Source organism: Dendrobium catenatum, unplaced genomic scaffold (genome assembly GCF_001605985.2).
Source record: "Dendrobium catenatum unplaced genomic scaffold, ASM160598v2 fragScaff_scaffold_821, whole genome shotgun sequence".
In the NCBI taxonomy this organism is placed as follows: domain Eukaryota; kingdom Viridiplantae; phylum Streptophyta; class Magnoliopsida; order Asparagales; family Orchidaceae; genus Dendrobium; species Dendrobium catenatum.
Genome location: NW_021319283.1, coordinates 339,826 through 349,990, shown reverse-complemented (window position 1 = coordinate 349,990; position 10,165 = coordinate 339,826). Strand labels below are relative to the sequence as shown.

Here is a 10,165-nt window from a genome sequence, read left to right as displayed (position 1 = left end):
AGGTGACGTGGCATGTTTTTATTGGATGTCTGAACCTATTTTGCGTGTCCGATGACCGGATGCAATAATTTGCCGGTTACATGAGAGATCGAGGGAAATGGGAGTTTGGCCGGTTCAGAAATGGCGCCGAAACGCAGGAAATGGCAGCCGAATGGAAAAAGATTTGAGTGGGATTTGAACATAGATTTGAATTAAAAAAAAAAGAAAAAAAATATGATATGTATATATACAATCTAACATGCCTTATAAAAATTGGCCCTAAGAAGTTAAAAAACACCCAATAAAATTGAAGTGCAAATTTTTTAAGCGCACAATTTTTATTTTTTTAACCATCATATAATCTGATATTTAAATGTTGAAAAATTTGACTGGCATTTAAATATCACCAAACCATCTTTTATACAATTGTCATTAAAAGATATCACAAAAATAAACAGCTATCAGCTAATGATAACCTAACACATCACATAGCAAATTGAGTTGCACCAAAATCCCCTAATTGATTTGAAGGCATTCAATTCAATTTGAGTTTGATTACATTTTAACTTATAACATTGTATAAACCAATCATCCAATTTAATTTTGGGTTCAGGTTTTACTATGATTTCGTTTGGGATGAATTTTCTTACTGTTTCTTAAAGCAGCCTTTTAGTATATTTTTTTTAATTTTTATATTAAAAAGTTGTTTTAAAAAGGAACAAAAAAAACCGTACCAAACGAAGCCTAAATCACAAAGAAAATGAATCAAACTAAATCTTCATTTGGAATGACTTTTGACTACTGTTTGTTTGCTGGTTTCAAAAAAATTGTGCTAGAAAATTGCTGTAGAAAATAATAAGAAACTTCTCCCAAACAAAGCCTAATTTAAGCAATAAATTATTCCAATTTTTGCATGAGAAAGTATCTTCTAGGTTTCATCATTCTACTTGTTCATGAAAACCATCTTGATTTTCTCTTTTCTTGAATTTGATCAGTTGTCAAAAATATTTTACAAAGAACAAAAAAAAAAAAAAAAAAAAAAAAAAAAAAAAAAAACCTTTTTTGAAAAATAGCTAAGCATTTATTAAGAACCTCCTCAAAGTTCCACAGATTGTGATTTCTTTTTTAAATGAAACAGAATGTTGTGATTTGTTGGGCATCAGGCTTGGGCTTGTTCTATTGAAAGCCTGCATATGCTGTGGAAACAGTAAACAACATTGATTAGAACTAATGCACATCAAAGACAAATGTCAAAAAATCAATAATAAATAGTTCCATGTAAATTATTAACACAGCAGAAGTGATTCTGAATACCTTTTCATAAGAGCTTGCTGATTTGAATGACAAGCTAGAAAGTTGAAACCAAGTTAACTGAAGATTTCAATGAATGTAACACCAGCAAATACCAGAAAGAGAGTTCCTCCAATATATGCAATGACCTGCGAGTCAAAATGTTCTAGGCTTTAGGGCATCTCCAACCGAAAATCTCAATTTTTAACTCCAAAATACAGTGAAATTTAAAAATACTGTGATTCATCTCCAATTAAACTCCATTTTGCGCGCTTCTACGAAGGTAAAAGTCTTCTCCTCTTTCGCGTGTTTCTTCGGCAAATCTGGTTGAGATAGAAAAATAGCGTAGGTGAATAGTGCAACGCCAATATTGGCGTCTCACTGTTCACCCTCCACCGATTAGCGATTTTTTTGCCGCTCGAATGGAGCAAACCAGCTACGCCTTACAGTCGTTTGAAGTTCGGCTGGAGACACCCTTTAGTAATTAAAGAGGAAACAGTACTCTTCCAACTACTAGAAATTTTACTTAAGAAACAATTTACAATTGTAGATGTTAAAATCCTGATCCAATTTCTGATTTAAAACTCCAAATTCTTCATGAAAGAGTTACCTTCTCAGAGACATATGTTCCCAGCAAGGAGCCACCTAAGACTGCAAGCTGCATAAGAGGAAAAACTAACTGTAAAATTTAGCTATTAGAATGCTATATTTTATGAGTTTTATTGCTCCACAGCTTTTGTTCATACTACTTGAAAAGATTTTCTTGTTAAAAAACTTTTCAAGGCATATTATCTTTTCTAAGCATCAAAACAATTGTGCATTATGAGCTTCTTCTTTAAAAGTTGTTGAAGATTTGCCAATATATGACCACCACTTGTTAATATTATTTGTCCATATGCAAGATAAACGAATCAGAACTATAAAAAAAGCATAAGAAAATTAGGAATTTATTCACTGAGATATTTTCTAATTATTTGGGATGAGCCTCATACTATTTCATAGACGATCCTCACAGACATTTATGATATTGAACATAATAGAGAAAAATTAGCTCAGACAATGATATTGTTGGACAAAAGCAAGTATCAGAAGGATTAGTCAAGAAAGAGCAAATAAATGGTAATTGCGCCTATAAGAAACTCGACAAATTAGGTTTTATTTGGGATGACTTTTTTACTGCTTCTTAAAGCAGCTTTATAGTACAAAAGTTAAAATTTTTTTACTAGAAAGTTGCTTTAAGAAGCAATAAAAAAGTCGTCCCAAACGAAACCTTAATCTCTTCAGTCAAAAACGGTTTTAAGTGAATTCCAAAGAAAAATAATGCAACATTCCAAAGTTACAGAAGTCTATAATTGAAAGTTACCAAAGTTGCAAATGCATGACCAGCTAGTGCTCCCCCTATTACACCAAGAGGTGAAGAAGCAGCAGCAAGCGCTGTAAAGGAAACAACATTTCTTTATAAGAGCATGATCATAAAAATCATTTCATGAAGATAAGAAAAATATTGAGACTAACCAATTGTCGAGAAAAATGATTTATCACCCCATTCAGCAACAAAGACAAGGAAGAAAGTGCTAATCACTGTACTGGCAGCAGCCGTGATTCCTGCTCCATTGCCTCGTAACTCAGAAATTGCTAACTCTGCCTGAGCTGCTATTCATGTCAGCGCCACTGTATAAACTTATACACGCAAGGATGATAAATACAGCTTTAGGAATTCGGAAGAAATCTGCATTGAAGATTTTTATTGAGACCAGTTGTGATCGATTTAGACTTCATTTGGAACGGTTTTTTTACTACTTCTTAAAACAACTTTTTAATATAAAAATAAAAAACTGTTTTAAGAAGCAATAAGAAAATCATCCCAAACGAAACCTTAATGACAAATTCCACCATAACTTATTGGACTTTCAAAATATATGCATATTGACGGAAGCGAAAGTCTGGTAGTCTGGTCCATGCAGGGAAAACAATACATGGATGTGCACAGAGACCAAGATCCTTTTATGGTGTTCACAAACTATGCATTAAATCATCAATAAATCGACAGCTTGAAGGTTAGCAAGACAGAGCGATACTTCATTCTTACAAAATAAAGGGCAAAAGGAAAATACAGAAGAACAAAGAAAGAAGAAAAAGTTGGCACATAAGAAGCATTGGTAAAAAATGTCTTCTAAATTTGACACAAACCTGCTGCCTTTTCCCATCTTTCCTTTTCTTCAAAAGTTCTGGTGTCAATGAATGCATAGATATGAACATAACACAAAGTCAAGGCAATGGCAATGGTTATGGATAATAGGATATTTATATTCATATTTTATGATGCAGTGGAGCCCTACTTTTTTTATACAAGATAAGCACGGTTAAATAATATTTATGGATAGTGGCAGTTCAAAATTTTTTATTTATGAAAGTATTTATATTCATAGGCTTTTAAATTTTCTCAAGGCAAATATCATGTGATCCCATTATGTTTGGTTCAAGTTTCATAGTGGTTCATGGTTTTAAAACACTCCACTTTGGCACTAACAAAATCATTAATTGAAAGTAAGATTTAAAAAGACACAATTAGCCGCTCTTATTTTCCCTCCATTTTTTCCTCTTCTTCTAATGTGGAAATTTCCCTCCTCTCACAGTCCTAATGTCAACCATCTCCACCAATTTTACCTCTTCTAGCAATTTCGTATACTAAACTGTTGCTTTTTAACTGGTTGATGTAAGATGAAGGACCTCTTTTAACTCCATCTCTCCTATTATTCTTCCTCTTTGATGCCCCCGAAGTGAGAGTCTCAACCTCATTGAAAAATAACCTGACTGTACGAGAATCAATAATTAAAATTGTAAGACCCCTCCTGTCACCTCCCCCTTTCCTATTCTTTTTCCTTTTCTTCTCTGACATTGGCAAAGTGGCTTCATCTCTATGAAATATAAAATATGAACAACTTTGAAGACCAAAAACCAAGTAAAGGAAACATAGTGAAATTTCTATAGTCACATTGGCCCATTGTGGAGGGTTTTTTAAATCATGAATGCATGATGCATGATCCAAATTTGGGGGACCCAAATTATATTTAACCTTCTAATCTTTAGGTTATGAGAAACTCTAGATAATACACAAAACATCTCGAGTTTAGTAAAAAAGTCTCCTGTTTTTCCCACCGCCTTGATTAGGTTTATAAAAGAAGAGACAGAATGGTCACTAAAGTATGAGAGGGAGAGGCAATAAGCTCACTCAAAGAAAATTAGAAAGGAGATGGCTTCAGCCCGTTGAGAGAAAGAGAGAAAAAAAGAAAGGAAGTGAGGATGAATGGAAAAATTAAAAGAGAGAAAATCAAGATGGTTGGGTGAGTGAAATCAAGATTGTGCGAATTATAGAGGAATTAAGTTAATGTGTCATACTTTAAAACTATGAGAGCGAGTTATGAAGTGTAGGTTGTGGCGTGATACTAATGTTTCTCAAAATCAATTTGGATTCATGCCGGGTAGGTCTACTATATAAGCCATACATTTATTGAGAGGTTTGATGGAGAGATATAGAAAGAATGAGGATCTACATATGATATTTATTGATTTAGAGAAAGCATATGATAAAGTTCTAAGAGAAGTGCTATGGAGAATTCTTGAAAAGAAAGGAGTTGATAACGCTTATATTCAAGTCATTAAAGATATGTATGCAGGAGCTATTACTTGTGTTCAAACACAAGGTGGTTTGACCAAGTATTTTTCTATTTCGGTTGGATTACATCAAGAATCATCTTTAAGCCCATATCTTGTTTAGTGTTTGCACATGATATTCTTCTTGTTGATAAGACTAGAGAGAGAGCTGAAGGTAAAATTGAATTATGGAGGTCAACCTTAAAGTCTAAAGGTTTTCGCTTGAGTGGATCTAGAACTGAATATATGCAGTGAAATTTTAGTAGTAATAGACCTAGTGCGATCAAGTCATTAATTTGGTACAAAAATCAATTTACAATTTGTTCGACCACACTAATCAAATTAATAAATAAAATGAGGGCAAAATGTTGATGACTAGAGTATGAGATAGAGTTGCAGTAGATAGGTCAAAGTAAATGAGGATAGGGATAGTAGATAAATACCTTGAGAAAGAAAGGGAGAACGAAAGGCACAGAGAAACAACTAGAGAAATCAAAACAGAGAAAGAGAAGAAATCAAGTAAACTGCCTCATAAAAGAAAACGATTCTTTTGCACTTTTATTTGTAGTTGTTATGAACCACAACACAGCACAATAGTGTTGGTGTTATGTTTTTGCATAGTTGTGTTTTAGGCAGGTATGGTGATGTCTAGAATATCTTATTGCTATGAACATGAAACACAATGATCTATTCCTACAAGCATTTTATGTTTTAGTTTTTGGTCTTTCAACATGTTTCTCTCAAAATTTAAAGGATTGCATATAAGAAAAGCCATGATGTACCTAATAGGAAATACTTGAGTTCACAAGTAATCCTATCGGATCTACTTGAATTCGCAAGCAAACCTAATAATAATAGGTAAAAACAGCGAGAAAACAAAGAAATCGTGGTGGAAGTACAATCAAATGATAGCAAATCTTATATAAAACAAAGGAAAACAAGAACAAAGCAAAGATATAAGAGATCCTCAATTCGAGAGGAGGATCGTCTCTCCCAAATCTCTAGACAAGAGAGTCTAGAGCCCAAGTCGCCAAGAAACCTAATTCCAATCAATCAAAACATAATCCCCCCTAATCCTCTCATGCACTTTAATACAAAAACTTTCTGATGCGGACATCCGACGGTGGACGATATTCAAAGGAAGAGTCGAAGATCGACGGCCGAGATCACTCCATTTTTTAGTTTATTACTTGTATTTTGATTTAATTTTGTAATTTTCCCTTTTCACCCTTTTGTTTAAGAGTCTTGCCTTATATAAGCCCAAGGGGCAAATGTGTCTTTTAATTTCTTTTGAGACCTATATATAGAGGTCCCTTCTCTTGTATTAGGCATGATGAAATTATAATAAAAAATTTTGTGTTTTTGCACTTTTGCTCTTTGGGAAGAACCTTGGGTGAGATTCCTATGGGAGGAATTCATAGCTTCCCCCAGCCGCAAGATGTGTCTGGGCTTGTGGCCTAAAGTCCCTTGGTGAAGGGCAACGTAGTACCCGTCAAGTGCAGGATGTGTCCGGGCTCGTGGTTGTATCTTTCTTTCCCTAAATCCACTTCTCCTCCTCCCTTGACCGCCGGCCAAAATCCCCCACTTTCCACCGGTCGATTCTCCCATAAACCCTTCCACTTCCACAAAACCGACCTCCCCTTCTCCCTCACCACGGCTTTAGCTCCGCCTCCAACACCCCCCGCCAACCTCCCTAGCCGCCGGTCTCTCCAATCCGCCGGCTTCATCCCCACCATCACCCAAACCCACCCACTAGCAATCTATTTGCCTAATATCACTTCCCTCCAAAATTGTTATTTCCTTATTTAGGATGTCATTAATTCAGAAAGATTTCAAATTCGAATTAATCTAATTTGAATTTCAAATCCACCCTCATTAATTACATAAATTTTGGAAAGTTTCTTTATTTAATTAATTAATCAATTTTGAAATTGATTGATTAATTAATCCCATATCCAAATTTCAAATTCTTTCCTAATTAGTACATCTATTTTAGGAAGCATCTTTCAATCATATTAAATCTGAAATTATTTCAGATTTAACTCTCCAATCTCCCATTAATGCATGGGTCCACATACATTGTATGTGGACACTTATTTCTCTTTCCTTCATTGGCCGGCCCAACTTTTCTCCTCTCTCTAATTATTTATTCCCTAATTTACGGCCTAAGATTAAGGAATATTAATTATCTCTTCCCTCCTTTATTCTTCTTGTTTGAAATTCAATTTTTTTTTTAAAATCTCCCCCACCTCCTCCCGTTCTACACCACTTTCCTAATCTAATTTCCCTTCCAAAGCCCTAGCTGCTCCCTCCTTTTCAATTTGAATTCAATCAGACGAGTGGGGCCCACTCATTGGGCGGAAAATAGAGAGGAGGTGGACTGTTTCCGCCTCCTATATACTTGCTTGGGCCGGCTGGGCCGGTTCAACCTGAACTGGCATATCAGTGCCCTTCGCAATTATAGTGCAAATTTTCTTTGTGCACACTGAGGAGATCGCTGTCTAAAATTTTCTATCTTTACTTTGTCATCTACAATATTTTTTTTCCATACTCACTTTATTTTTCAAAATTTTTCTATATTTAAATTATAATATCACTATCTTCATAAATATAATAGACTTAAAATCAAGCATGACCAATAATAGGAGAAAAAGTAATAGATCTCCATATTATTAAAAATTACAAATAAAGGATGACAAATAATAGTTATCATAAATTAAGTGGCAACATTTGTGTGTAATTTCTGACAACTAGATGTATTCAAAAAGTGTTAAAAAGGTGTCCAAGAAGTGTCATAAGTAATGCCTGAGTGGTATCAGATTTTTTTCAAAAACTAAAAATAGCAGGTAATGCCATCTGGTGTGCTTGACAGTCGTAGAGTGTACAAGTTTTCAAGTGCCCAAGTCAGAAGTGTTTATTTTAAGCGAGTCACAAATACATAACGTTTGCAGGGAAATTAATTTTGAGATTCATTTTTACATCGTAAGTTGAGCAAAGCTTATCTTTCTTGCTTCACTTTCCTTTCACCTAAACATAAAAGAAACATTTTCGTGGACTTTACAACAAAACTGATTCGGCATGCAAAGGTTCATTTAATTCTTTTCATTTTAATTCCAGTGCAATGTAAACCTTGAAGTTTTGAAATTTTTAACTCTGTACCATGGGGCAATCTCAATTCATGCTAGTTGGATGGTCTTTTTTTGAGCCAAATGCAGGCAGATTTGTTTTTTTTTTTTTTCCCAAATTAATGAAATGTTGTTAGAACCAACTTAAGCGGACCTAATGCAGAAAATTTTGAATGTTGCCTAGTATAATCAATAAACCGCTATGCAGGTACAAGAATTAGCATCACCTGAAATCATCTCGAGGTGGTTAGAGTTTGTAAGAGTGTTCATGTTGACCCATCTGCTGTACCGAAAAAAAACGAAATCTCTGGGTAGTGTCTTATCTACAAACCCATCTGCCTTCCAAAATTTACCTCGGAACTTAGTTCGTTAAAACTCCCTCGCCGAATAAGAAAAGCGAGTGGAGGCCGGGGCCGAATTTTCGGAGCCCACAGTTCACATAATTATGGCATAGCAAATGTAATTCTATTGGGTTTATGGTAATTGTCACATCAAAATTCAGTAAAATTTTCTGAGGCAAATAGAATCACCTCTTCTTGTTCATCCTTTATCTTCAATTCATCACCTGAGGCAGCGTCAAGCAATGTAGTAACACCAAAATAAACCTGAATTCAGAAGGAACAAGTACTAGTCAAGTTTTTTAAATTATTTTCCTGCATCACTATCCATAGAACTGCATTTCTTCTAGGAATATTTTATTACATATAATGGTTCATCATACTTACCAAAAGACAAACAGCTGCAAAATCATCAATTGGAAAATCTGTCCCACCAAGCCTGCATTTGTAAGTTCATGGATAGGAGTGGTGAAATAACTGTAGCGTCTGGAATTAGTCAGGAAGGAAAAATAAACAACAGAACACCTCGCCTTGGTCATACCTGAATGGAAGGATGTCATCAACATAATGGAATGTGCGACCAAGAACAACGGATACGATAGTCATGGCCCTGTTTGATATATTTGATTTTTGTTAATTCTTAATAGATCATCTTTAGAAAATAACAATTGAAGGCAGTGTAATATGAAAATCATCTATAAGAGAGATTGCAATAGACCAACACTCTAAAACCAAAAGAGTAATCCCTTAACATATAACCGTGTACCTATCTTTCTATATTAATACATTCCCATAAAATATCCCAAGTCTCATGCATCCATCTCAACCACATCCTGAATAATACGATGCCAATGATATTAATGAGTTAATATCACTGGACATATTAATGAGTTAATCCTTATTTTACATAAAAAATGTACTTACCAAAACAGTGAATTGAACCAGTCAATGTTCCCTACATGCCCCAAAGACCGCACAAACCAACCCCACCCCCCCACACACACACACACACCAAACACCTATACTGGTCAGGAAAAAACAAAGTCAGAATGCACACAGGTTGTGGATGGGTATGAAGGAGAGAGGGTGTTAGGAATGTGTTAGACCGGTCCAGACTGGACCGGCTCGACGGAACAGAGGCGGAAACTCTTCCGCCTCTTGTAGTGCCCCGTGAGCCGCCAACGCCCACAAAGCTTTTTAGGAAGGATTTTTGAGAGATTTGGGAGGGAAATTTGAATGTAGGGACTGCTTAAGAATTTCCTTTTGTTTTGTATGCAGTAAATACTTTGTTTTCCTAGGGTTAGGGCATCTTGAATTTGTCTAAAATTTGAGATCTCCTAGATTTAGGTTTTTCTTTGAGCTCTAGCGGCGTTTAGAGATTTGGGAGAGATCAATCCTCCTCTCGAATAGATGATCAATTGTATCTTGCTATTTTCCATTTTCCTTTCATCAAATTATACAAATTATCTATTGTTTTTGTGATTTTGTGCGGACTTTTATGAAGAAACCTTGCTGTTTCCTGAAGATTGATAGGAAATACTTGAGATCTACAAGTGTTTCTTATCAAATTGGTATCAGAGCAAGTCTTGGGACCATTTGTGGGCTGATTTTGGCGAATTTTAGCGGCTGATTTTTGGTCGGGAAGGGACAAAATTGCTATTTTTTAATCCAAATCCGGAATTTTTAGATTTACAAAAGTTTGGATCGAGATGGCGGCCAAGAAAGTTGATGCGCTAGAAGAAAGGCTTGAAGGGGTGATGAACCAAATCAAGACAACGG

At 35.1% G+C, this 10,165-nt stretch overlaps 1 protein-coding gene across 1 annotated transcript in view; it reads right to left on the bottom strand.

The window, feature by feature from the left end:
* Positions 1-846: 846 nt before the first annotated feature.
* LOC110106031 (GDT1-like protein 1, chloroplastic) overlaps positions 847-10,165 on the bottom strand; it is a 51,898-nt gene continuing 42,579 nt past the window's right edge. The window contains exons 6-13 of the mRNA XM_028696710.1: positions 8,928-8,996; positions 8,774-8,825; positions 8,579-8,653; positions 2,785-2,914; positions 2,633-2,703; positions 1,880-1,927; positions 1,294-1,418; positions 847-1,175 (exon numbers count right to left, since the gene is read on the bottom strand). Of these exons, the coding sequence (XP_028552543.1) occupies positions 1,347-1,418; positions 1,880-1,927; positions 2,633-2,703; positions 2,785-2,914; positions 8,579-8,653; positions 8,774-8,825; positions 8,928-8,996 (517 nt within the window). The 3' untranslated portion in view covers positions 847-1,175; positions 1,294-1,346. The remainder of the gene's footprint in view (positions 1,176-1,293; positions 1,419-1,879; positions 1,928-2,632; positions 2,704-2,784; positions 2,915-8,578; positions 8,654-8,773; positions 8,826-8,927; positions 8,997-10,165) is intronic.